Below are 24,361 nucleotides of genomic sequence, written 5' to 3' on the forward strand. Positions count from 1 at the left end.
CTCTATGCCCTTGAACAGACATCCTGCCAATACTTGATATAAAAATTAAGAAAACTCTGGTATATGAAAATGTTTTCAACTGGAAACACTTTTTTTCCCCTTCATTTAATGGCTAACAGTATTTGGTGGAAGAATGCTGTAATGTCAGTATTTACAGATACTGCCTCTCCTGTTAAGGTTATGTGTGTCAGAATTAAGGACATATAGCAATGGCCAAAAAAAGTTTTGCACACAAGTATGCACAAAAACCCCAACAACTGGTCATTATGTGTATATTTATTACCCAACAAAATCTCCTGCTCTACAATACCATAAAATGATCTCTGCAGAAGACATTAAAGTGTGCAGTCAAAAGCACAGAGATATAAAAGCACTTACATTTGTACTGTGATCACTTCCACTAACACAGACGACATCTTGTTTTTGAATTATTAATACCTCTTTCATAAGCTTCAGTCGGATGTCATAAGCATTTTCGGATACTTCATCATATAACAATGCAATACCAGTTTTAGTCTGTGAAAGCAAGGCACAGAAACAAAAATTTAAGAATATTGACACTTCATAATGATAAATAACAGCCTCTATCCCAGGCAATACATAAAATGCATTTAAATGAGCAGTGCTTACACAAAGTAGAAAACTGGCCTGCTTTTCAGTCTTCAAATGGATCAGATAGAAGAAGCCTCTTTTTGTACAGTAAAATGTGGTCTAAATGGTCTTTGAAGTAGACATTAACATATATTAAAAAAATAAATAATTATCCATTGCACTGTTCCACAGAGTAATGTTGCAATTCAATGATGTCCTGTTTGTTGTTAATTGCATAACTTATTATGGCATTGTATTAGTAGCAGACAGGTATGCATAAATGTGAACAGTTTCCAGTTTCAGTAAGAAGTGGGGAAGTTCAGTGCTGTTCCAGACTTAGAGACATTCCTGCTAATGTGTCAGAAGAAGACCTGTACCCTTCCTAAACACTGGCTTTAAGATACAGAGTCCTATTACAGTAGGAAGCTGGTCTGACATTGTAAAAAATAGAAATAAGTACAGGTGTTACAGAATTTCTATTTGTTTATGTCAAGATGGACATACATTTCTGAAGTTACATCATACTAATAACTAGCAAACTTTATAGGACAGTCAAGTATTAGGTATAAACAACATTTTCTCCATGAGTAGTAAAAAAGAAATTTTAGTTTAATTTTTGGTTTATTTACTTACATGCAGATTTCTCACTAATATTCTGTCAGATATGTCCTTAAACAAAAAAATGTGGATTTAGAACTGCTTAGAGGTGTTTATCAAAATAAGTAGACTAACACAATTCCAGAGCTTTATAACCATTACACAGAAGAGAAAAACACTTGTTCTGAAATGGATTATTATATGTAAATGGATTATTATATGTAAAAGTAATATCTGCTTATTAATTTAGAGTGTATATAACAGCATCATCATGAAATTGTACTTCCCTCTATGCAACTGAAAAGTAGCCAGGTATAATTCAAGGTTTATTTGTTACTTAATGGTGACTTAAATCTATGTTTTATTAAACAGTAGACTGTGTAAAGAACAGTAATGGAATTCAAGAAGAAACGTGTCTTGTGCACTAAATGAATGCTTGAAGGGATTTTAAAATTAAATTAAACATTGAACATTACCTTCATAACAGTATTTTCATTTCTACAAAATTAGGGGGAAACATCTGTGGTGATTGTCAATAAAACCTTTTGGTCTTTAAAGGCAGGATCTCTTTAAGTTGAAGACACTTAAATTTGGATGTGATGTGGCTCTATGCAACAACCAAGTGTCAAAGCCTCCCTTACAGTAGAAATGGAAAGTGTAGCCTAGAGAGCAATTGAATTTACCCTGACATATACACACAGCAGTTCTCAGCTGAATTGTTCGTGTGGTGGTTCTATCTCTGGGTTTCAAAGCACCTGTCACCATGCAGACCACTGCTGCCACTTAAGACACTTTAGGATATCTAAGAACTCCACACATGTAAGGCTGCCACAATCTTTTTAGGATATCCAGACCCTTCTCTACCTGGAGAGAAGACCAGATTTCCATGATTATAATAAGATAGACACATCAGCCATGCCAGCAGACATCCACTTGTATGTATCTTCAGCTTGAAATGGGTCTTGTAAAAGGTTTACAGTGTAGAAATCCACACCTAGATGCTGTCAAGCCAGTAGTGAGCAATAGATGCCTCTGAATTATGATTTGCTTGATCTCTTTTATACATCCATCTAAAAGTGAACAAACTACACCGCAGCTCTCTACTTTGACCTAAAAATTAACTATAAATAACAACTCAGACACAAGTGCCTAACTGCACAGATAAATCTTGTCCTTAGTGTTTGCTCAGAATGCCTACAGGAAACAGATCAGTGAGGGTGTAGAGCTTTAATCATCCTCACTTATTTGGAAACCAACATTTCTCCCTTTTCCCAAGGTTTTAAAATTTTTTAGATTTCCAGAATGCATGGAAATACAATTTTGTGAATGATGACACATTAAAACTGTGCTAAAATCATCTGTTTAAAAGCCATTCTGCATAACACGATGCATTTTCAAACAGAATAACTTCCTTGAAAACCGCCATTTCTGCATTTTGCTGCTGTTCAGGAATTGTGTATTGCTATACTAGCCAGACTGGCAATTGCTGTTACTTTAGCTGATGTCCCAGAGCATGCTTTACAGAAACATTGAGAGAACAGAGCTCTAGAGAGCTGTTCAGACAGCCTAAACCTAGAACTTTTCTCTGGCTAGTAATCACTACATATGCTTAGAAGTAATACAGTATAAAAATACCTGAGTTTTCATTTGTAACAGATGATCAAGTAAGGAATGAAATACGTAGAGTGACTGATTAAATAGTTTAGCATTTTCCAGCACTCTACTTAAAGTCTCACTGAATCTCATCTAGTCCTATTAAAATCCAATACCCACCTCATGCTCCATCTAACTCCTGACTTGATCCAAGATGACATGCAGCAACACCTTATTTGCTTTCAGAATCAATAAGATTCATTTAGATTTCTCTTAGCCTTTCAAGTCAGCTCTTTTTAGACCATTATAAATGGCTTTGAATCAGAGTTCAGCACAGTCCCTTGTTTTCTCTTTGTGTTAAAGAGATGGCATGTGTAACTCCAGAGGGTAAATCCCAGTCCACACAAAATGTTTCTTCAAACAAGGAACTTTTGATAAGAATGTAAGTCTCTGCATGTACATGCATATCCAGCATTTTAACTATGCTATGTTGGTCTCGACTTCTCATTTAAAACCTGTTTATACGATAGCTGTTCTAATAACTGGTATCGGAATTTCAGAATTAAAAAGTGGAAATAACTCCCCAGAATGATGTAGCAATGTTGGAGATCATATACCAAATTTACACGTGTTTTGTAATTAGAAAAAACCCAACAACTAAAACATGCGGAAAGTGCATAAGAAATTACATCTCAAAAGGTTTTAAGAGGAATATAAATTTAAACTTACTTGGGTGGATGAGGAAATTAAAAGTTGATTTTCATATATCTGACAGTTTTATAGACACTGGCCTCAGAAAGAGGGCTGTGTGGTGTGTGTATGCACGTCCACATACGTGGTGGGAGGAAGAAAGAAGGAGATCAATATCACAAGCATCACAGGAGCTGTGGCTTTTAAGAAAGCTTAGTCACTGCTGCTTTTGAAAGAAAAAGAAGAAAACCACTGAAACCTACTTTCTCAAGCAAGCTCAAAAACTGCCAATACCACAAAGAGAAAAAATCACTCTCAAGAGGGATCCAGAATTGCAGATGAATCCTTTTATCAGTTTTCTTGTTGCCTACTTAAGGCAGGTCCCTAGCCAGTGTACTTGCTTTAAAATGGTCTCTGTTCAGCATAAAGTTTTGGGACCCTGCTCAAAGTGCTAGAACTCTTTCAGTGCACTGTACCTGCAACCTAAAGCTCACAGCTGCAAATTCTGTTTCAAAGTATGCATCTCTAAGCCAAACTTCCATCTTACCGGCATAAAACACTCACCATCACTGCTATAAGTTTTATTTTGAAAAAGCAAGCAAAAAGATGAAGCAGACTTTAAAAGTACTGTTGAGGTGTGTTAGGTTTTCTCTAGAAACTACTTACTTGTTTATGTCCAAATGTATCAGAGCAATATTTGTTAGGCTATTCATGCTAGGAACTGTTTGAAGAGAGGCAGAAAATATTAAAGACTCTTAGTTAGATGATCAGGAAATTTGGATGAGATTCATAATGAAATCACATAATATATTCGTATGCATTCAGAACAGATATCAGAGTCTGCACTGCAGTAGTACTATTTTGACTTAAACTGCAAAGCTCTCAGTAATTACTAACCTCTCATTCCTTTCACCTAAGTGTATTTTAGCAGTGATCACAGCTATTGTTGGCAACAAAATAGAGTATTAGTGTCTTTGACCCTTAAAATGGATCAGCTGGTATTTCCCATATCTTATCTAAAAAATCCTCTGCATTGAGTTACATTGTTCCTCCAGCTGAAATCACCATTTGTTTATTTTCATACTTTATAAATATATCCATAGCTTCAGTGGCATGGCAGTTCACTTTTTAACTGTTAAAATGCATTTATAAATGACATTTCTTAATTTGCAAATAAAATCCTTTCAGCACTATATTTGACCTTTTTTTTCCCCAACTGCAATTCTGCATTATACTTCCAGAAAAATATTTCAGCAGCAGCTATTACATCTCATAGGTCTCAGAGTGTTAAGATTCTCTAATTCAAAGTATTTTTTTTCCATTAAAACAACATTGTTGAAATTCCATACCTGTGGTATACTGACAGTTGGAACACTTGTTGAAGACACATGAGAACTGGAGTCACTGATTTTCATCCTACATGACTTCATATTTAGCAGACAGAGAACTTAGGCAGTTTCTGTCCCACACAGCCAGTATTCTGATCTCTTCAGTTACAGCAGGCTCAAATTTACTCTCTCTCATACCCAGTTTGATACGTTTTCTACACCACATTTCCTGTCGTGATCAAAAGATCACAGAAGGAGAGAATTCAACTTTAAAATAGCCTTCACTAATATAAAGAAAAAAAAAGAAAAATCTACAGAACAGGATGAAGTGTAACAAAAAATATGCAAAGAAAAACAATCACTAGCATGGAAGAAGAAAAATTTTTCATCACCATTTGTTAAGGAAAGGAAACAGGTAGGTAACAGTGAGGACTGACAGCAAAATATTGGTGTCAATATCTTGTGGTTGCAATAAAGGGAAGCATATGTTTTGACTGCTGTCCTTTGGGTTCTTCCCTACTGATTTGGTTTTTATCATTCTCACAAGACAGTGCCCAAAAGTAAACACAGTTCTTCAGCTGGTTAGTACAGGAGGTTCCTTAAATACTGATGAATATGAGGGAGGAATAATTTCATGCCTATGAAATAATCCATCACCAGCACAGCATTTAATACATCCCAGTATGTCGTTTCCTTTTATACAGTATTATGTCAGCTTGATTCATAGCCACACTACACAGAAGAGGTAATGAACTGAAACAGCTCATGAGAAATGCAAAAAAAAAAAAAAATAGAAGTGATCAGAGATCTGCAAAACAGGACCTATAACTAATTCTGCATGAATTTGGGTTGCTTAGTTTAAAGATAGAACACAAGAGGACATAACAACAATTTTAAGTACTTCAAAACTTATTGCAAATACAAATGGAACAGTCAGATGAGAAAATAATTTAGAAATCTTCTTTTAACATATTCCAAATACAAGGGAAAAAAAGTCCTTGAACAGATTGCTGGTACAGATTACAGACATCCATAGCTAAGGGATTAGAGAGAAAAATGAACAAACATCTGTCCAAATGGTACAGGTACTAATCCTCTCACATGGCAAAATCACAGAAAAGTGAATTTCTATCAGATCTATTTGTCTCTGATGTCAATAATTCAGAATTCTGTCACATCTTGCATATGACTGAACTTCTGCATCCAGGAGAAAGCCTGACTGCCTTTAGGAGAACAACTTCACTAAACAACTTACAACTGCCATAGGAGAAATGAAAAATTACTAATAAGACCTGAAGGAGATTATCATTTAGGGGTCTTAACACAGGATGAGTGACATTTACAATAAAATTCATCAACAATCATAATTCTTCTAGCACTTAGTCTGAAACCCTAAGAAGAACTGTATATTTGTTTTTCACAAGAAGATAATACCAGGTTTAAGGGGCTTTGAGTGAGAACACAAATGCAGGCTCTTCAATGGGCCAATACAAATGGATGAGGAGAGCACATACATAGTGAGAGCAGTAACACAGCTGTGGAATGCAGAAAATTAATGATTTCATTAGCACTGTAAGCACACAAAAATTCATTCAGTAAAACAAAAGGCAGATACAAGACAAAGATTAATTGTAGCATTCTGAAATTACTTGTATGGAGCTCCCTTACAGAGTATGTTTTTTCTTGTAAATATACATAGAGCATTCTACGCTTTTAAACCTACTGACAGTTTTACAGTTGCTGAGAAAAAAAAAATCCTTAACCTTAATACTCTTTCCCTTAAGAAGTTCTGATGGTAATAAAGTCCTTAAACAGATTGTTTGGACAAGTTAGGGTTTTTCAGTATTAAAGGGCAAGGTATTCTACAAAGAAGTCAGAAGAACCATCTGTAAAAATGCTATGATGGACAAAATGATATGGATTTGTCTCATAGTAGTTGAAGTCTGTAGATCAGGAGACATACAGGAGTAGATAATTTTACCATCACAGGTAGGAAAGGACCTTGAGAGGTTTGATGGAGGGTTGGAACTAAATGATCTTAAGGTCCTTTCCAACCCTAACTATTCTGTGATTCTATGATGCCCAACCTCAAAGCAAGGCAAACATGCAATCAGTGCAGGCTAAAAGCCTCCAAGAATGGAGGCTGGTCAACCCTGCTGAGCAACCAGCTCCACAGCTTGACTAGCCTCGCAAGAAAAAGCTTTTTTTATTCAGTTTCAAGTTCTGCTTGTTGTCTCCTATCCATCCATGCACCACTGTGAAAAGCCTGGCTTTACCTTCTTGATATCCTCATTGATGACATGGAAAGGCTGCCTTTAGGTCCTGCTGAAGCCATCTCTGGGCTGAACAAGACCAGCTCCCTTCACAGGGCAAGTACTTCCAGCCCCAGTCTCAGCCAGCTTGGTGTCTCCACAATGAATCTGCTGCAAGCCATCAATGCCTTTTTTGTACTGGGGGAAACCAAAACTGCACAGTATTCTAGATGCAGTCTAGTGAGTGCTGAGTAGAGAGGGATAATCCCTTCCCTTGATCTCCTGGTTGTGCTCCTCCTAATACAGCCCTGGATGCTGTTGCCTTTGTTGCAGAGCTCACTGCAGGCTCAAGTGCAACTCATCATCACCAGGACTCCCAGGGCCTCTTCAGCACATCTGTTCTCCACACTGGCTGGCCCCAACCTGTATCATTGCTAGGGCTCTTCCTTCCCAGGTACAGGACTTGGTATTTGACTTTATTGAATTTAGTGAGTTTAGTGCATTAATTTCCTGAATTTCCTGGCAGCCCATTTTTAGGCTGCTTAGATCTCTGTCAGTGGTGTAATGACTGCACCCTCCAATTTGGTGTCATCAGCAAATTTGACAATCAAGTTACCTGTGACCTCCTCCAGGTCACTGAGAGAGATGTTAAAGAGGACAGGTCACAGGATAGACTCTTGAAGAGCACCACTTGCCACAGGAATCTTTATAGAGGACAACCCATTAGCCACAAGCCTCATCCTGCAGTTGTACACCCACCCATTTAAAACAAGGCTACAGCGATAAAGTAGCAGACAGGAACATTTATTTCCTTATGTCAAAATATGAGTAAAACCAATAATAATGCTAATAACAAAACTGACTTTTTTGTTTCTTTATAAACAAACAAAATGTGTTATCTTCATTATCACTGTTTATAGTCAGTACATTCATTATAGTAAACATGTCTGAAGATGACGGAAATGGTTTGGATGAGGTCAACACTTTGTATCAGACACCCTTCTGCTCTAAAGTACTGCTCATCATTGCCACCACCATGACCACTGATCAACTGGCATTTACACAAGGATCCAGCAATGCCGTTGCGTTAGGCCTGGCCATGATAAAAATACACCAGGTCCAGCAGTCCTGCTTACCCCATCACAGAGCCCAAGGGCCATGATGGATACACCAACAGTTATGACAGGGGCCAAACCTCCCATTTCCCACCCTCCACATGCACACAGACATGTAGTCCACCACCAGCTGCTTCCATCTCCTTCCCCAACAAGGAGAACTGCAGTGGGAGCAGCAGCACCAGCACCTCACTGCACTGTTGCAGTTGATCAATCTTGTTGCTGCCCCAGTGCCTTCAGCTTTCATCTGTGTCTGAAGTGAAATATTTTAAAGTAGCTTGAAGAGAATTATTTAAAATTAAAGTAAAACCAAGGCAAGTCTGAATTTCATTCCAGTTGGAAAACAACTGCCAATGTTAATTTTTAACAGTGAATTATTTTCAATATTGTAAAATCAACACCAATATCCCTTTTAACCTAGAATAATATACAGCAAAATAGATTTAATAGTTCTCTAGCTTTTAAGATGCATTTGGAAAATATGCATCATGTGGAACATATGCATCTTCTTTCAGCTCCTATTTAAAGCAAGCAAAACCTCAAGCCAAACTCACCAAAAAAATTAAGAAAAATAAACCCATTTGTGTTGTAGCCTCAGTAAGCAGTTACTAGGAGTCTTTACCTTACTGTTTTTTACATACTCTTGATCATTTAAAGACTGACATTACACTGGCTGGATGGCTGCAATCAAAGAGTTGTGGTCAACGGTTCAATGTCCGGCCAGAAACCAGTAACAAGGGGTGTCCCTCAGGGATCGGTGTTGGGACCAATCTTGTTTAATATCTTTGTTGGTGACATGGACAGTGGGATTGAGTGCGCCCTCAGCAAATTTGACGATGACACCAAGCTCTGTGTTTCTGTTGATACGCTGGAGGGAAGGAATGCCATTCAGAGCAATCTTGACACGCTTGTGAGGTGGACTGATGCCAACCTCATGAAGTTGAACCATGACAAGTGCAAGGTCCTACACTTGGGTCGGAGCAATATCAGGCACAGCTACAGACTGGGCAAAAAGGAAATTCAGGGCAGCCCTGCAGAGAAGGACGTGGGGGTGTTGGTCGATAAGAAAATGAACATGAGCCAGCAGTGTGCGCTTGCAGCCCAGAAAGCCAACTGTATCCTGGGCCGCATCAAAAGAAACATGATCAGCAGGTCAAAGGAGGTGATCCTGCCCCTCTACTCTGCTCTTGTGAGACCTCACTTGGAGTATTGTGTTTGGTTCTGGTGTCCTCAACATAAAAAGGACATGGTACTGTTGGAACAAGTCCAGAGGAGGGCCACGAGGATGATCAGGGGACTGGAGCACCTCCCATATGAAGACAGGCTGAGAAAGTTGGAGCTGTAGAGCCTGCAGAAGAGAAGGCTGCGTGGAGACGTCATAGCAGCCTTCCAGTATCTGAAGGGGGCCTACAGGGATGCTGGGGAGGGACTATTCATTAGGGACTGTAGTGATAGGACAAGGGGTAACGGGTTGAAACTTAAACAGCAGGGGTTTAGACTGGATATAAGGAAGAAATTCTTTACTGTTAGGGTGGTGAGGCACTGGAATGGGTTGCCCAGGGAGGTAGTGAATGCTCCATCCCTGGCAGTGTTCAAGTCCAGGTTGGATGAAGCCTTGGGTGATATGGTTTAGTGTGAGGTGTCCCTGCCTATGGCAGGGGGTTGGAACTAGATGATCTTGAGGTCCTTTCCAAGTCTAACTATTCTATGATTCTATTAGAGCTGTAACCCTGTTTCATAGTGTTCACAATCACTGTTCTCATTGAAGAAGATAAAAAATTCCTGATAACCCATATTAAGGAGCTGATTCACATTCACAACAAAGCCAGTGGAATGTATCTGATGGACATCAGTGATTGCAGAGTAGATCAATTAAGACTAATATGCTGTAGATTTTTCAATGCAGTATATGGCAAGTATCATCATCAGAAATAAACATAGTCAATAACATATATTTAAGAGACATTTGAACACAATTTTGCTAAAGCACAGATTATATCTGAAATATGTACCGTGGAAATTGTTATTTTCATAAAGATTGCCGCTACTTTTTTTACATCTGCATTTATTAATGCCAATATTTTGGAATGCCATTTCACTTCATATAGTTCTAAAAGGTATATTGTCATTATAAAATTTCAGAACATTTTAACTGCAGTGCACCATTATCACTTTCTACCAATTCAGAACATTTTTTAAGTGGCATATAGAAATCTACAAGCAAGAATATTAAGTCATGATAACAGAAGGTTGAAAAGATGCTCTTGAAATACAAAATTTTTAACTATTTTGTTGTTTACATCACAGCCTATGCATCAAATATCTGTTAAAAATAGCCTTAGGGGTAGATTGTTGGGATTTTCTGTTAATGACATTAGCCTTGCAACAAAAGTGATTAGCAGCTGGCTCTCAATCTGTGTGATCTCAGCCATTAGAAAGTAAGCAGCAATGTCTTGTTTAATTACTGCAAGCTCAGTGTGTCATGAGCTAATTAGGTATGATTGATTATTGTCATCCTCATGCACCTCTCAAAACATCAGACACAAATATTTGAATTCTGTAACATGTCTGGAAATGATCTTTCAGGATATAACATTGAATAAAAATTGCCCCCTTAAAAACAGTCGTATATGTTAGAATACAGATTCTAACCCAGAAAACAGCCAAGGCACTAACAGAACAATTGCCTAGTTTTATTTTGATTTAGGTAATATCTTTAAGTAAATGGCCTAAGAAAATAAAGACTAAGAATATAAAGATGTTCCTGTGCTTACAGGAGGTTCAGAGCCCTTAAACAATAAATCATAAATTCTACACTTCAAACTAAACCACAACAACAGACAAAAAAGACCATGAGAACATTCTCTCTTGAAGTCTAGGAGAAAAAAAAAAAAAAACCCACAAAAAAAAACCAAACCAAAAACCAAACAACTAAACAAAAACAATTAAAAAAACCTTCCAAACCAATAAGACTGCCCCCAGCAGTCCCACCTTTTACTTACATATGTAGTTACTGTTTTACAGGCTGGTTGCTCAAATAAACCCAGAAGACTTGGTTATTCTCTGCCAATTCCACTACTTTTTGTAGAGATCTAGAGGCATACAAGTTCAATCTACTTTTATTTTTCATCTTATAGAATCAGAGATTGGTTTGGGTTGGAGAGGAACGTAAAGATGAATGACCAAGTAAGACATAAACAGGGAGGATGATGGTAAATTTCTAAGAAGGTATACTTCAGGTGTCAATCTCATATTTGAAAGCAAAAATCAAAGCACCAGCTAGACAGACAGGTAGAGAAGAGCCTTCCTTATAGACTGATTACATGCCATGCCATGCTATAGAAAAAGACAGCCTGTTTACACCTCAATTTCAAAACCAAATTGTCCTTTAACAAGAAAGCATTTCTGACAAACACCTACAGTTACATTCTGTTCTTAAGGGAGAATCCTTAGGAATAATGTCAGTAGATAAGTCCAGGAAGTATGCAATCATATGCAATTTGTATGTAGTTGATTAGTATGTTATAAACTTTATAGAGAGTGGACTTTTTCAAACGGATATACAAGTTTTCAATCAATGTTTCTGAGCTTTCTGGGACCTCTCTACTGTACTTACTGGATTTATTAAATGTTGGTATCAGCTAGTGGTAAGCACACAAAGATGGGAGAGAGTATCAACTGAATCTTCTGAAACAAGTAAGAATTTAAACAAGCACCTATATATTAAACAACTCTTCAATGTCACTTCTATAATCTTTTTGAATCAAGCCTGAACTAAAAAGTAGTATTGAGTATGAACTATGAATAGACAAATGTTCACAAAATGCAGAAGCTAAAAAAAGGACTGCACATATCAGAAATGGAAAACAAAACTCAATTTCAACCAGGAATTAAAAAAAAAAAGTACTAAATCTTACTGCTTTGGGCAAAAAAAAAAAATTAAAAAATGAATTAACAGACAGATTCATGATCTTAAACAGGTATCCTTCATAAAAAGGATGCTTATAGAGAACATATCAGAAAAGACACAGGAAATTTCGGGAGAACTGAAGGTTATTTGGAATACCCAGTAACTGAAGAAAAAATGCAGGTATTGAAACTCAGATGGTTTCTCCAAATTAGGCTTCTTTAAAGATGAATGATATGTATTCTAACCCATTCTTCAAAGACAATAAAAACATGTAATTAGAGGTGTCAAGTGGAGATGTATGTTCATATCTAATATTGAAAACAATAAATGCTCTGGGAAGAATAAATGTCTGGAACTCAAATAAAATTCTATTTTCAAAGCATGCACCATCTAGTCTCATGAGAATCAAGATAAACAAGATGATTAGTGCTAAAAAAAACAAAAAAGCATTCTGGAACTGGTGTTAAGGTTGATTTTGGCAGTTACTTCTGAAATTTACTTCATATCTTGCTCAGTCTCAACATTTTGTTGATCGACAACCAGTGCAAGCAGCTGACGTGATACAGAACCAGTGTAGCCATTTGGCTTATGCCTATAGAGTACATTTACCTCTATATAGAGGTACATCTGGACCTATGGCCCAAAGATCACCAAATTAGCTTTGACTGGATACCTAAATCAGTACATTACGGACTGGGCAGTCATTCTGCTGGGCCTGCAAGCCAGATAGCACGAAGAAAGACAACAAAGGGAGAGGTACATCAGTGTTACTAAAAACATACTGAAACAGCAGTGAGTTAAGCAAAAAGAGAGGTCCTGCACAAAGTAAAGCAAGAATCAGTGCTTAGCAGGGAAGAGCATTAAACATAAGTCAGCTAGCCAAATTGCTCAAGAACTTTTAACTCCAGGATTTTAGAAAATATTAAGTTAACTCTGCTGTCAGAGAAAGGCATTCACCAGAACAGTATGAGCAGGACAAGGGAGCAAACTTGTATTATTGAGAAACAGCAGGGAGAAAGGGCGAGAAAAGGACTGAACAGATTTACTTGAAGTTCAAAAAAATAGAGACAAAGAACTAAACCAGTCAGAAACTGACAAAAACCTACAGTTGGAAAGAAAGTAGATATTTTAACTGTTCCTTTTCTGACAACAACATGAAGTCATACCAATACTGTAGTGAAACCATTAGCAGATTATCCTAGTTGAATTTCACAACGTAAACGCCAAAAGAGGTAATGGCATTGTGTGCACAAGTATTTCAGTGATGGGACAGTGTGAATACAAAATCTTGTGTTTTGTGTATGTTTGAAGTATACACATGAGAAGCCTGTATTGGAAAAGGCATATGATCTTAAGCACACTATTAACAGTTTCATATTTTTATGCAAGTAATAAAAATCAGATTTGCAGGTCAAGAGACAAGACAGTTTGTGAAAGAAAGCAGGAAAGTAGAAGTATGGACATGGAAAGACAAGGGAACGGTTCTTATGACACAGTGTTAAAGTAGAGGAAAAGACAGCTAAAACTGGAACAGAAAAACAGTAAGAGGAATTTAACAGTAATAATAGGAAAAGACAAAAAAAAGAAAAGGACTACTGAGGAGGAAATGAAAAAAGGCAGTGTTTAAAAATCCCGTTTAAAAGTATCTGCTGATGGACAAACACATCGATCTTTTGCAAGGAACAATCACCACAGTTACTAATCCATAGACAAATTTGACATATTAACTCTGATCAGAGTATTAAAATCTGTGTGAAAAATGGAAACAGAATTTTAAAAAGCTGTACTTAGCAAAAGTGCTATCCAAACCAATTGAAAGCACAGCTAAATAAGAAGCCCAGAAAACACAGCTCAGGGTAACGAGGATCCTGCCTAAGTTTACCGCTGCTTCTCTCACAGTTGGCAGGCCCACTGGGATGACCATTAATATAAACTTCTGCAACATCCTTGACACATGCCAGCCAACAGATGGACCAACCACCATAAGAATCACTGTTACAGCTGAACATCAGCTACCTAACCCCACCTAAGCTTTGCAGCTATCTTATTTACATGCATGTTATATATCCCTTTTTTATGTACCATCATACTTTCTATTACCCCTATTCTGCCTAGTAGAAAAACAATGTACTTTTCTATACTAATATTAACAGGTAAAACAGTGTGAATATTACTTCAGTCTTTCTATAAACATCTATTCCTGTTTTGACTCACTGGTTTCAGACCTAACTATTCCTACAACTGAAAACTTATGTGTTGTGAGGTTTTGGTTTGTTGTTGGTTTTTTTTTTTTTTTTTGGCAATGCTTTTGCACATAAAGCATTGCATGTAAAGATTGAGAAAGGACACCTGTAAAACCGGAGTGGAGCCGGGAGAGATCAGCGTCCAGAAGCCTCACCACAGAGCAACAAGAGCCACTGAGGAGGGAACCTCAAGTCCTCGACAAGACTTGCCCAAGAACTCAGCTACTGCGAGGAGGTGACTCACTGGGGGCAGAGACAGGAGGAGTGGCACCAACTTTGAGTGGTTAAAAACCTACCCAGGGAGTGCGGCGACCAGAGCGGGTAAACAGAGCGGGTCGAGGCAGATTGCAAGGCAGTTCACGCGGGCAGGCGAGCGGGATGGTGAGCACTTGCTGTATGACCAGGATCCAGTCTGGGAGATCTGCCCTGGCTGCCCCGGTGGTGGCCAGCGTAGGCACCCAGACAGAGCCGGTAAGTGGGGAAGCTGCGGTGCAGAGCTTGGAGTGTAGAGAGTGCCTGCACTGGTCTGGTGAGGGAAAGGTGCACAATGGGCAGGGCTGGGCTCGCTGCTCCCTGATGGAGGTCCTCCTCCAGCAGGTGGCTGAGCTACGGGATGCTGTCAGTAAGCTGCAAGATGTCAGGGAAGCTGAGAGGAAGCAGGACTGCTTGCTCCAGGCCCAAACAGCACAGGGGCCTCAAGCTTCCCCTCTAACTCATGGAGGAAAGAAGGAGGCTGTTGATCAGGGAAGCTGGGAATTAGTAACAAAAAAAAAAAAACCAACAAAAGGAGGAAGAGAGCAATTAAAAGCAAGGGGCTTCCTCCTAAATCTGCTGTACCCACCCAGAACTGCTTTGCTGTCCTGCAGGGGGCTGATGAGGAAATGCACTTGCATCAGAAACAGTCGGCTGGTGCACTGGTACAGAAGATCTTTACTGGTGCCACCAGGAAAAAGCGGCAGGTTGTAGTAGTAGGGGACTCTGCCTTGAAAGGGACAGAAGCACTCATCTGTCAGCCTGACCCGGTCGCAAGGGAGGTGTGTTGCCTACCTGGGGCACGGATCAGGGATGTTGTGGAGAGGCTGCCTGCTCTAGTAAGTCCCACAGACTATTACCCGCTTCTAGTGATACATGTGGGTGCCAGTGATATAGATAATAGTAGCCTGAGGAGTATAAAGAAGGACTACAGATCTCTGGGAGAGGTGATCAGGGGCTCTGGAGCTCAGATAGTCTTTTTGACAATTCCCCAAGACACAGGGGAGGACCTTCCAAAGGCAAGGAGGTTTGGACAGGTTAATAAATGGTTAAAAGGGAGGTATCATAGTCAAGGGTTTAGGTGTTTTGGACATGGGGCCCACATTTGTAGGCCAGGCCTACTGGGGGCTGGTGGAACTGCTCTGATAAAGAAAGGGAAGAGTGGCTTTGCTGGGAGGCTTGCCAGACTTGTCAAGGATGTTTTAAACTAGTTGTGTTGGGGGATGGGAGCATCATTCCATCCCAACACACCCAGTCAGTTGCCAGCACCTATAATAAATACTCTGAGCAATGTAGCAATATTCTAGCTGCTCCAGCCACTGAGCCGGCTTCATTTGGAACTCGGATCAGATGCCTCTATACAAATGCCCGTAGCATGGGGAATAAACAAGAGGAATTAGAGATGTGGGCACATCTACAGAGCTATGATATAATAGGCATTGCAGAAACGTGGTGGGATGGCTCCTTTGACTGGAGTGTTGGAATGGAGGGTTATAGGCTTTTTAGAAAAGACAGGCCCGGTAGGAGGGGAGGGGGAGTTGCCCTTTATGTTAGGGATAGCCTGGAGAGTATGGAACTCTGTCTGGGGACAGGTGATCAGTTAACAGAAAGTTTGTGGGTCAGGGTTAAGGGGAAATCGGTGATGGGACACATTACTGTGGGGATATCTTACAGACCGCCTGATCAAGAGGAACCTGTGGATGAAGAACTCTACAGACAAATAGGAAAAGCCTCACACTTGCAGGCCCTTGCTCTCATGGGGGACTTCAACCACCCTGACATCTGTTGGGGCGACGGTACGGCCCAGCACAAGCAATCCAGGAGGTTTCTCGATTGTGTGGTAGACAACTTCCTTCTGCAAGCAATAAAGGAGCCGACGAGGAGAGGTGCCATGCTTGACCTCGTGCTCACCAACAGGGAAAGGCTCGTTGGAAATGTGACTCTCCAGGGAAGTCTTGGATGCAGCAATCATGAGATGGTCGAATTTGAGGTCCTCAAGACAGTGAGAAGAGGGTGCAGTAAGCTCACTGCCCTGGACTTCAAGAGAGCAGACTTTGGGCTCTTCAGGAACCTGCTTAGCAAGGTTCCATGGGATATAGCCCTAGAGAGCAGGAGGGCCCAAGTCTTGGTTAATATTCAAGGATCACCTGCTACAAGCTCAGGAGTGTTGCATCCCAACTAGAAGGAAGTGCAGCAGGAGGGCCAGGAGACCTCCTTGGATTGATAAGGAGCTGCTGAGAAAAATTCACAAGAAAAAATAGGCTTATAAAAGGTGGAAGCAAGGACAGGTGGCCTGGGATGAATACAGGGATGTTGTCCGGGTAGTTAGGGACCAAGTTAGGAAAGCTAAGGCCCAATCGGAGCTAAACTTGGCATGGGATGTTAAAGATAATAGGGAGGGATTTTATAGGTATGTAGTGGCTAAAAACAGACTAAGGACAATGTAGGCCCCCTCCAGAAGCTTTCGGGAGAACTGGCTACACAGGACTTGGAGTACACAAGTTCATGGGCCCTGATGAAATCCATTCGCGGGTCCTGAAGGAGCTGGCAAATGAAGTTGCAAAGCCACTGGCCATCATATTTGAAAAATCATGGCAGACAGGTCAAGTTCCTGATGACTGGAAAAAGGGAAATATAACCCCCATTTTCAAGAAGGGGAAAATGGATGACCTGGGGAATTACAGACCAGTCAGTCTCACCTCTGTGCCTGGAAAAATCTGGGAGCAGATTCTCTTGGAAGGCATGCTAAGGCCCATGAAAAACAACAAGGTGCTTGGTGACAGCCAGCATGGCTCTACTAGGGGAAAATCCTGCCTGACCAATTTGGTGGCCTTCTATGACGGGGCTACAAAAGTGATGGACAGGGGTGGAGCAGTTGACGTCATCTACCTGGACTTGTGCAAAGCGTTCGACACTGTCCCACATGGCATCCTTGTCTCTAAATTGGAGTGTCATCAATTTGATAGGTGGACCACTTGGTGGATAAAGAACTGGCTGGATGGTTGCACTCAAAGAGTTGTGGTCAATGGTTAAATGTCCGTCTGGAGACCAGTAACGAGTGGTGTCCTTCAGGGATTGGTGTTGGGACCAATCTTGTTTAATATCTTTGTCGCTGACATGGACAATGGAATTGAGTGTGCCCTAAGCAAATTTGCTGATGACACCAAGCTGTGTGGTTCTGTTGATACACTGGAGGGAAGGAATGCCATCCAGAGGGAACTTGACACACTTGTGAGGTGGGCTGATGCCAACCTCATGAAGTTGAACCATGACAAGTGCAAGGTCCTACACCTGGGTTGGAGCAATCCCAGGCACAGCTACAGGCTGGGCAAAAAGGAAATTCATGGTAGTCCTGCGGAGAAGGACTTGGAGGTGGTAGTCAATGAGAAAATGAACATGAGCCAGCAGTGCGCACTCACAGCCCAGAAAGCCAACCGTATCCTGGGCCGCATCAAAAGAAGCGTGACCAACAGATCAAAGGAGGTGATCCTGCCCCTCTACTCTGCTCTTGTGAGACCTCACTTGGAGTATTGTGTGCAGTTCTGGTGTCCTCAACATAGAAAGGACATGGAACTGTTAGAACAAGTCCAGAGGAGGGCCACGAGGATGATCAGGGGACTGGAGCACCTCCCATATGAAGACAGGCTGAGAAAGTTGGGGCTGTTGAGCCTGGAGACGTCATAGCAGCCTTCCAGTATCTGAAGGGGGCCTACAGGGATGCTGGGGAGGGACTATTCATTAGGGACTGTAGTGATAGGACAAGGGGTAACGGGTTGAAACTTAAACAGCAGGGGTTTAGACTGGATATAAGGAAGAAATTCTTTACTGTTAGGGTGGTGAGGCACTGGAATGGGTTGCCCAGGGAGGTAGTGAATGCTCCATCCCTGGCAGTGTTCAAGTCCAGGTTGGATGAAGCCTTGGGTGATATGGTTTTGTGTGAGGTGTCCCTGCCTATGGCAGGGGGTTGGAATTAGATGATCTTGAGGTCCTTTCCAATCCTAACTATTCTATGATTCTATATGTATTTTTTTATTAAAGGGGCAGTACAGGGATCCTCTCCTGTTCCTGCTTAAATTTTTTTCATTTCACAAACGTCAAAGGCTTACTTTAGCCTTTGTTACCCTCCTTTAATTTCTGTGCTACAGGGATACACTTTTTTGTATTCAGATGATTCACACTGATGTTAATGTGCCATTAAAAATCCTAGGAGTCATCTTAAATAATCTCTCTCTTTCCCTTGTACCTGAAACTGAGCTATTTCTTTCCTCTTATAAAAGAGAAACAACATTCTAGCACGAATACTCAAAAAACATTTTAGGGATTTAACTTTAGTCCCAAAGAATTTGAAGTCTATTGAAAAAATAATTAGTTTAAATTTTGTCACAAATGTTGACAGCTTTTCAAGTTGTAACATTCATACCATAGTTATTACCATAACTATAAAAATTCATGGAGAAGGACATCTTTCAGGATTCAGCAAATTTTTTAGATGAATTCCATCTCAATCACTTTGTCAGCTCATGGCAAGACACAACAAACTATGCTGGTTTTCATACCTCATTAACTATTCCTTCAAGTTCCTGAATAAGTAGAGGGTACAATACCAAATTATAAACATATGCATCTTCATTATTTAGAAATTAAAATTATATTTTAAAAGTAATCTTAAATTGCTATGATTTAAGTAAATAATTTTAAATTTGACTATTTTCAAGCTGGACTTCAAGCCACTAATCACAACTCTGAGGCTGGCAATTCAGCCAGTTTTCAATACACCTCTTCATTCATGTAGTCCATAATTCATCAGTTTGTCTGAGGATATAATGGGAGAAAGTGTCAAAAGCCTCGCTATAGTCAAGATAAGCAAAATCCACTCTCAACCCTCACCCAGAAAGCCAATGAATTCATTATGGTAGTCCATGAATTTAGCCAGGTAAAATTTCCTTTCCTCTGCTTCTACCTCTGTTTTCTTTTTGTATCTGAGTTCAGTGGGACCCTTGTTTGTCCATGAAAGCCTTCTGCTGCCTTTGCTTGTTGGGATAGACTATTCCTGAGCTTGGAGAAGGTGATTATTTAAATCAATGAGGGGTCTTCTCTGGACCCCTCTTCTCTCCAGGACTGTATGTCTACTCTATAATATACCAGTGGTACAGACATCTTGCAAATATATAGATAGTAGAGTGCATAATGAAGTATAATGGTCTAAAGTTTGATGCCTTACTAAATACATACTCCCAAGTTTTCTGCGAAAATGGTGTTTTCCACTCCAGCCAAAATTTAAGGTTATTTCCTACATAGGAAAAAGTCATTAATATAAAGTCAAACTGTGAGAATGCTACAATTGTGGATGCAAATACATGACTTCAGAGATTATCTTCTACCATTGTGGAAGAGAAACTAGGCATGTTGAAGATATGACTTCAAAAAGGAAGAGGGGGGGTAAAAAAAGTATGCATAGGATTAATTAATTTCCCTGCTGAAGCCTCAAAGGAGTTCCTAATAAGTTTGGTTACACCATAATTTTGAGATACCAGTATCTACAAAGTCAAAATAAGCACAGACCCTTTCCATTCTTCATCAGGAAACAAGAAATGAACATACTGATAGGAGCAGTCCTACTGTTTAAATAAAAGAGATTATAACATTTATAATACATGCATATAGATACACTGAGAGGTGCATATACCTTTTTGCCCAGAAAAAATGCACATATATGGGATATATAGGGTAAAATATCTAAGCTTTATATGATCTTGTTATGATAGTGAAAAAAATTATCTCTTTTAAGACGATGAGTTGCACCAGTTTACCTTGTTAAACATGTCGTCCACTGAGAAAACCATATTGCTACAAGTAAATTAGGTTAGTTACTTCAGCTTTTCATGTAGGGACCTTTGCATGACTGTATGTGAGAACAGGAACTCCCATGTTTGAAATCAGTTCTACAGGCTCCTATGGACATTTTTAAGCATTATGTTTCAGTTTCCATGTTCCTACATGAAGACAATGCATCCATCAGATAATTATTTTAAATCATTTTGAAATAACTCAAAATATGCAAAATATGGTATAGCTGTTAAAATGGTTTAGATTTTATTTCTAAAAGCCACTTTGAAGTTGATAAATTGCCTGCCAGTCTGTAAGCAAAAGAAGGCAGGTTTTCCTCCATGTTATACCACTGTATAATCATGCAGATTTTTTGCTTTCTTCCAAGGTGTCGTGGTTTAAACCAAGTCCCCCACCTCAACGGAGAGTTAGGAAGGAAAATCCAAAGAATGTAGCCCCCACGGATTGAGATAAGAACGGTTTAATTGCTAAGGCATAACACAAAATCCCTACTGCCATTTAGTACTACAAATAATAATGATAAAGCCAATAACAAGCGAAAAGAACACAACACCCCACCAGCCACCGACCCATAACTCACTCCACCCTGCCCGGCCGAGCATCGCGTGCTCTCTCCTCCATTTTCCTCCAGCGCTCCACCACTCCTGCTCTCCCTCTCCCAGTATGCATCCTGGGCATCACATGCTATGGTATGGAATACCTCATTGGCTAGCCTGGGTCAGGTGTTTTGTCTCTCCTTCCTCCCGGCCTCCCCTCCTCCACCTGGCTGGAGCACATGCTCAGAAAAGGCCCTGAACAAAAACACCCCCAAAACATGCCCACCACCAAGCAACCACTCCCAGCCCAGAAGTCAAAACACAGCACTGCACCAGCTACCAAGAAGGAGAAAAATGACTGCCACGGCTGAACCCATGACACAAGGGTTATAAAATTGGCTCACAGCATACAGAAGACAATGGATATGACAGGTAATTGGTGCTTGCTGAAATGGCTCAGTCTGTGGAGTCCCTCAGGGGTCGGTGCTGGGACCAGTGCTGTTTAATATTTTCATCAATGACCTGGATGGGGGAACTGAGTGTACCCTCAGCAAGTTTGCTGATGACACCAAACTGGGAGGAGGGGCTGACACACCAGAAGGCTGTGTTGTCATTCAGCGAGACCTGGACAGGCTGGAGAGTTGGGCAGGGAGAAACTTGATGAAATTCAACAAGGGCAAGGGTAGAGTCTTGCATCTGGGGAAGAACAACCCCATGTACCAGTACAGGTTGGGGGTTGACCTGTTGGAAACTAGTGAAGAGATAGGGACCTGGGGGTCTGGTGGATAGGAGGGTGACCATGAGTCAGCAATGTGCCGTTGTGGCCAAGAAGGCAAATGGCGTCCTAGGGTGCATTAGAAAGGGTGTGGTTAGTAGGGCAAGAGAAGTTCTCCACCCCCTCTATTCTGCCTTGGTGAGGCCATATCTGGAGTATTGCGTCCAGTTCTGGAACCTCCAGTTCAAGAAGGACAGGGAATTGTTTGAAAGAGTCCAGCGCAGAGCCACAAAGATTATTAAGGTAGTGGAACACCTCCCTTATGAGGAGAGGCTAAGGGAGCTGGGTCTCTTTAGCTTAGAGAAGAGGAGACTGAGGGGTGACCTCATCAGTGTTTACAAATATGTAAAGGGTGGGTGTCAGGATGATGGAGCTAGGCTTTTTTCAGTGATATCCAGTGATAGGACAAGGGGTAATGGGTGTAAACTGGAGCATAGGAGTTTCCATGAGAACATCAGGAAGAACTTCTTTACTGTGAGAGTGACAGAGCACTGGAACAGGTTGTCCAGAGAGGTTGTGGAGTCTCCTATGTTGGAGATATTCAAGGCCCGCCTGGACAAGTTTCTGTGTGATGTACTCTAGGTTACCCTGCTCTTGCAGGGGGGTTGGACTAGATGATCTTTTGAGGTCACTTCCAACCCTTGGGATTCCGTGATTCTGTGGTCCTATAAGCTGAAGGATAAACCAGATGGCAAAACAGGAGCCTGAAGAGTCTTCTTTACAATAAGTAACAGTTCAGACTGTCAGATAAACTGGAAGATACAGTAGTAAAGAATAAACTATTTAAGAGTAGATTGGACCCCACAGTTAAATCCTAAAAGATCCTATGAGAGTCCTCATTTGTGCTAAGCAGCCTAACTCCTACTGACCAATTCCTTACTCATTGGCAGGAAGAGAACACTCCAGGTTAGGCGCAATTTTTTCATAGAAAGTATGCAGTTAAGCAAGTGAATAAAAGAGGACATTTAGGAGTCAATTAATAGAAACCTGCTCAAGTTAACTCAGTGTAAAATTCTGAAATAAACCTGCAAGGAGACTTGGGTTGCCTAGCCCCTTTGTCACACTACCAAAAACTGGTAAGTCTATTCTCAATTTTTCAACCAGGTGTCTCTATACAAAGCATAAACACAGAACATATGGAAACAAGCCCTGTGGCATAAAGGTATTCCGCCATCCATTAAAAATTGGGCTTTGGAACTTGCTTGAGGGAGATTTTAGAACAGCTCTTTTAGGCAGCAGCTTTAAAACAGCTGACAAAATTGAAGACAAAATTGCTGACAAAATCCCAGACTACAAAGAGGTATCAAAATGGTATTCAAAGTGTCAGTGACATCTACTTGATGAAATATTTGCCCTTCTGACAGATAATTTTTTAAAAATGGCTTTCAGCATAAGTGAGTATTTGTTAAAGGTGGGAATGTGATAAGAATGAGAAATTATTAAAAATATCTAGGAACAGATTTGTAAGTATATATCTCAGAAAATGCAATTCTTAGGGAAGAAATTATTGAATTACAGTTACAAAATTAATTTTTCATTTTACATTATATGTGTTCAACATATCTTAGGACTGGAACAGTTAATGGTTTGTGAAGAGCTTCAGTACTTTTGCAGTTATAAGCAAAAATTTTTTAAAGTTATGGAGGTAGAAAAGGGATTACTAATAATCCTGTTAAGTGGATTTAATGATTGTACATTGTATGCTCTAACTGGAACCTTAGTAATGGAATAAAACTCTTTGTTTTGTGTGTACAGAATTCATCACACCAAATTCTAGGTATTTTGGTGAAATGTCTAAGACAAGAATTTATTTGTACTAAGCCTCCTGAGATTCTAGTGAGCAAAGATAGGAATCTCCACAGGACTCAGAGATTAACTAGCCCGTGAAGGTGCCTCTCAGGTAAAGACAGGTTCCAAACCAGTAATCCAACAGAGAAATGCTGTAATAAAAATTTTGGACAAATATTTCCCAAACATTAAAGATTTGAACTTCAGGGAAGCATTTTTTAATTAGCCCAGTCAAAAATAAAACTTCAGAAAATATAATTTGAAAATATACAGTCATTAGGAAAATAGAAGTTGGCATTATGCTCTGACAATAGGCAAAGGCCAGCTTCATTACCAAGCTAGAGAAAGCAGGTAAGACAGCAACAGGCACTGAACAAAGTGGTCTGCGCTTGAAATGGTACAAAAAGGCAGAAATAGTAAAGGATAGAAAAGGGAAGAAGCTGTAAATGTATGTTACAAGTGCAGGTGTTCATAGAATTTCTCATAAATTAACTATGAGTTAAAACATTACATATTTCTGATTTTGGTACTGGATTTGCTCATACAACTTCCCAGCTTAATAAATCTAAGATGCCAAAGGGATGAAGTCAGATGCCATAAGGTGTCATAAATAAAAATGAGCATTCCCCAGAAAGCAGCAAGTTTCCACCTTGACAAGCTCCAATAACATATTTTCTTCCACTTTTCCTAACACCTCTCTAACAAAGCCTTTATTTCATTTAAAGGAAGATGTCTGCATAGTTACCAACACCTGCTCCAATGTTGTTGCCTGTTGTTTTGTTTTATTAAATTACCCCAAAATGTCACTTTGGGGTGAGGTCACACCCACACAGAGTGTGTTTCC

At 40.0% G+C, this 24,361-nt stretch overlaps 1 protein-coding gene across 1 annotated transcript in view; it reads right to left on the bottom strand.

Annotated features, from left to right (window-relative positions):
* Positions 1-24,361, bottom strand: part of SNTG2 (syntrophin gamma 2) — a 260,496-nt gene that overhangs the window by 147,287 nt on the left and 88,848 nt on the right. The window contains exon 2 of the mRNA XM_034060916.1: positions 379-516. Coding sequence (XP_033916807.1) covers positions 379-516 — 138 coding nt within the window. The remainder of the gene's footprint in view (positions 1-378; positions 517-24,361) is intronic.

The sequence above is a fragment of the Melopsittacus undulatus genome, chromosome 3 (assembly GCF_012275295.1).
Source record: "Melopsittacus undulatus isolate bMelUnd1 chromosome 3, bMelUnd1.mat.Z, whole genome shotgun sequence".
Lineage (NCBI taxonomy): Eukaryota > Metazoa > Chordata > Aves > Psittaciformes > Psittaculidae > Melopsittacus > Melopsittacus undulatus.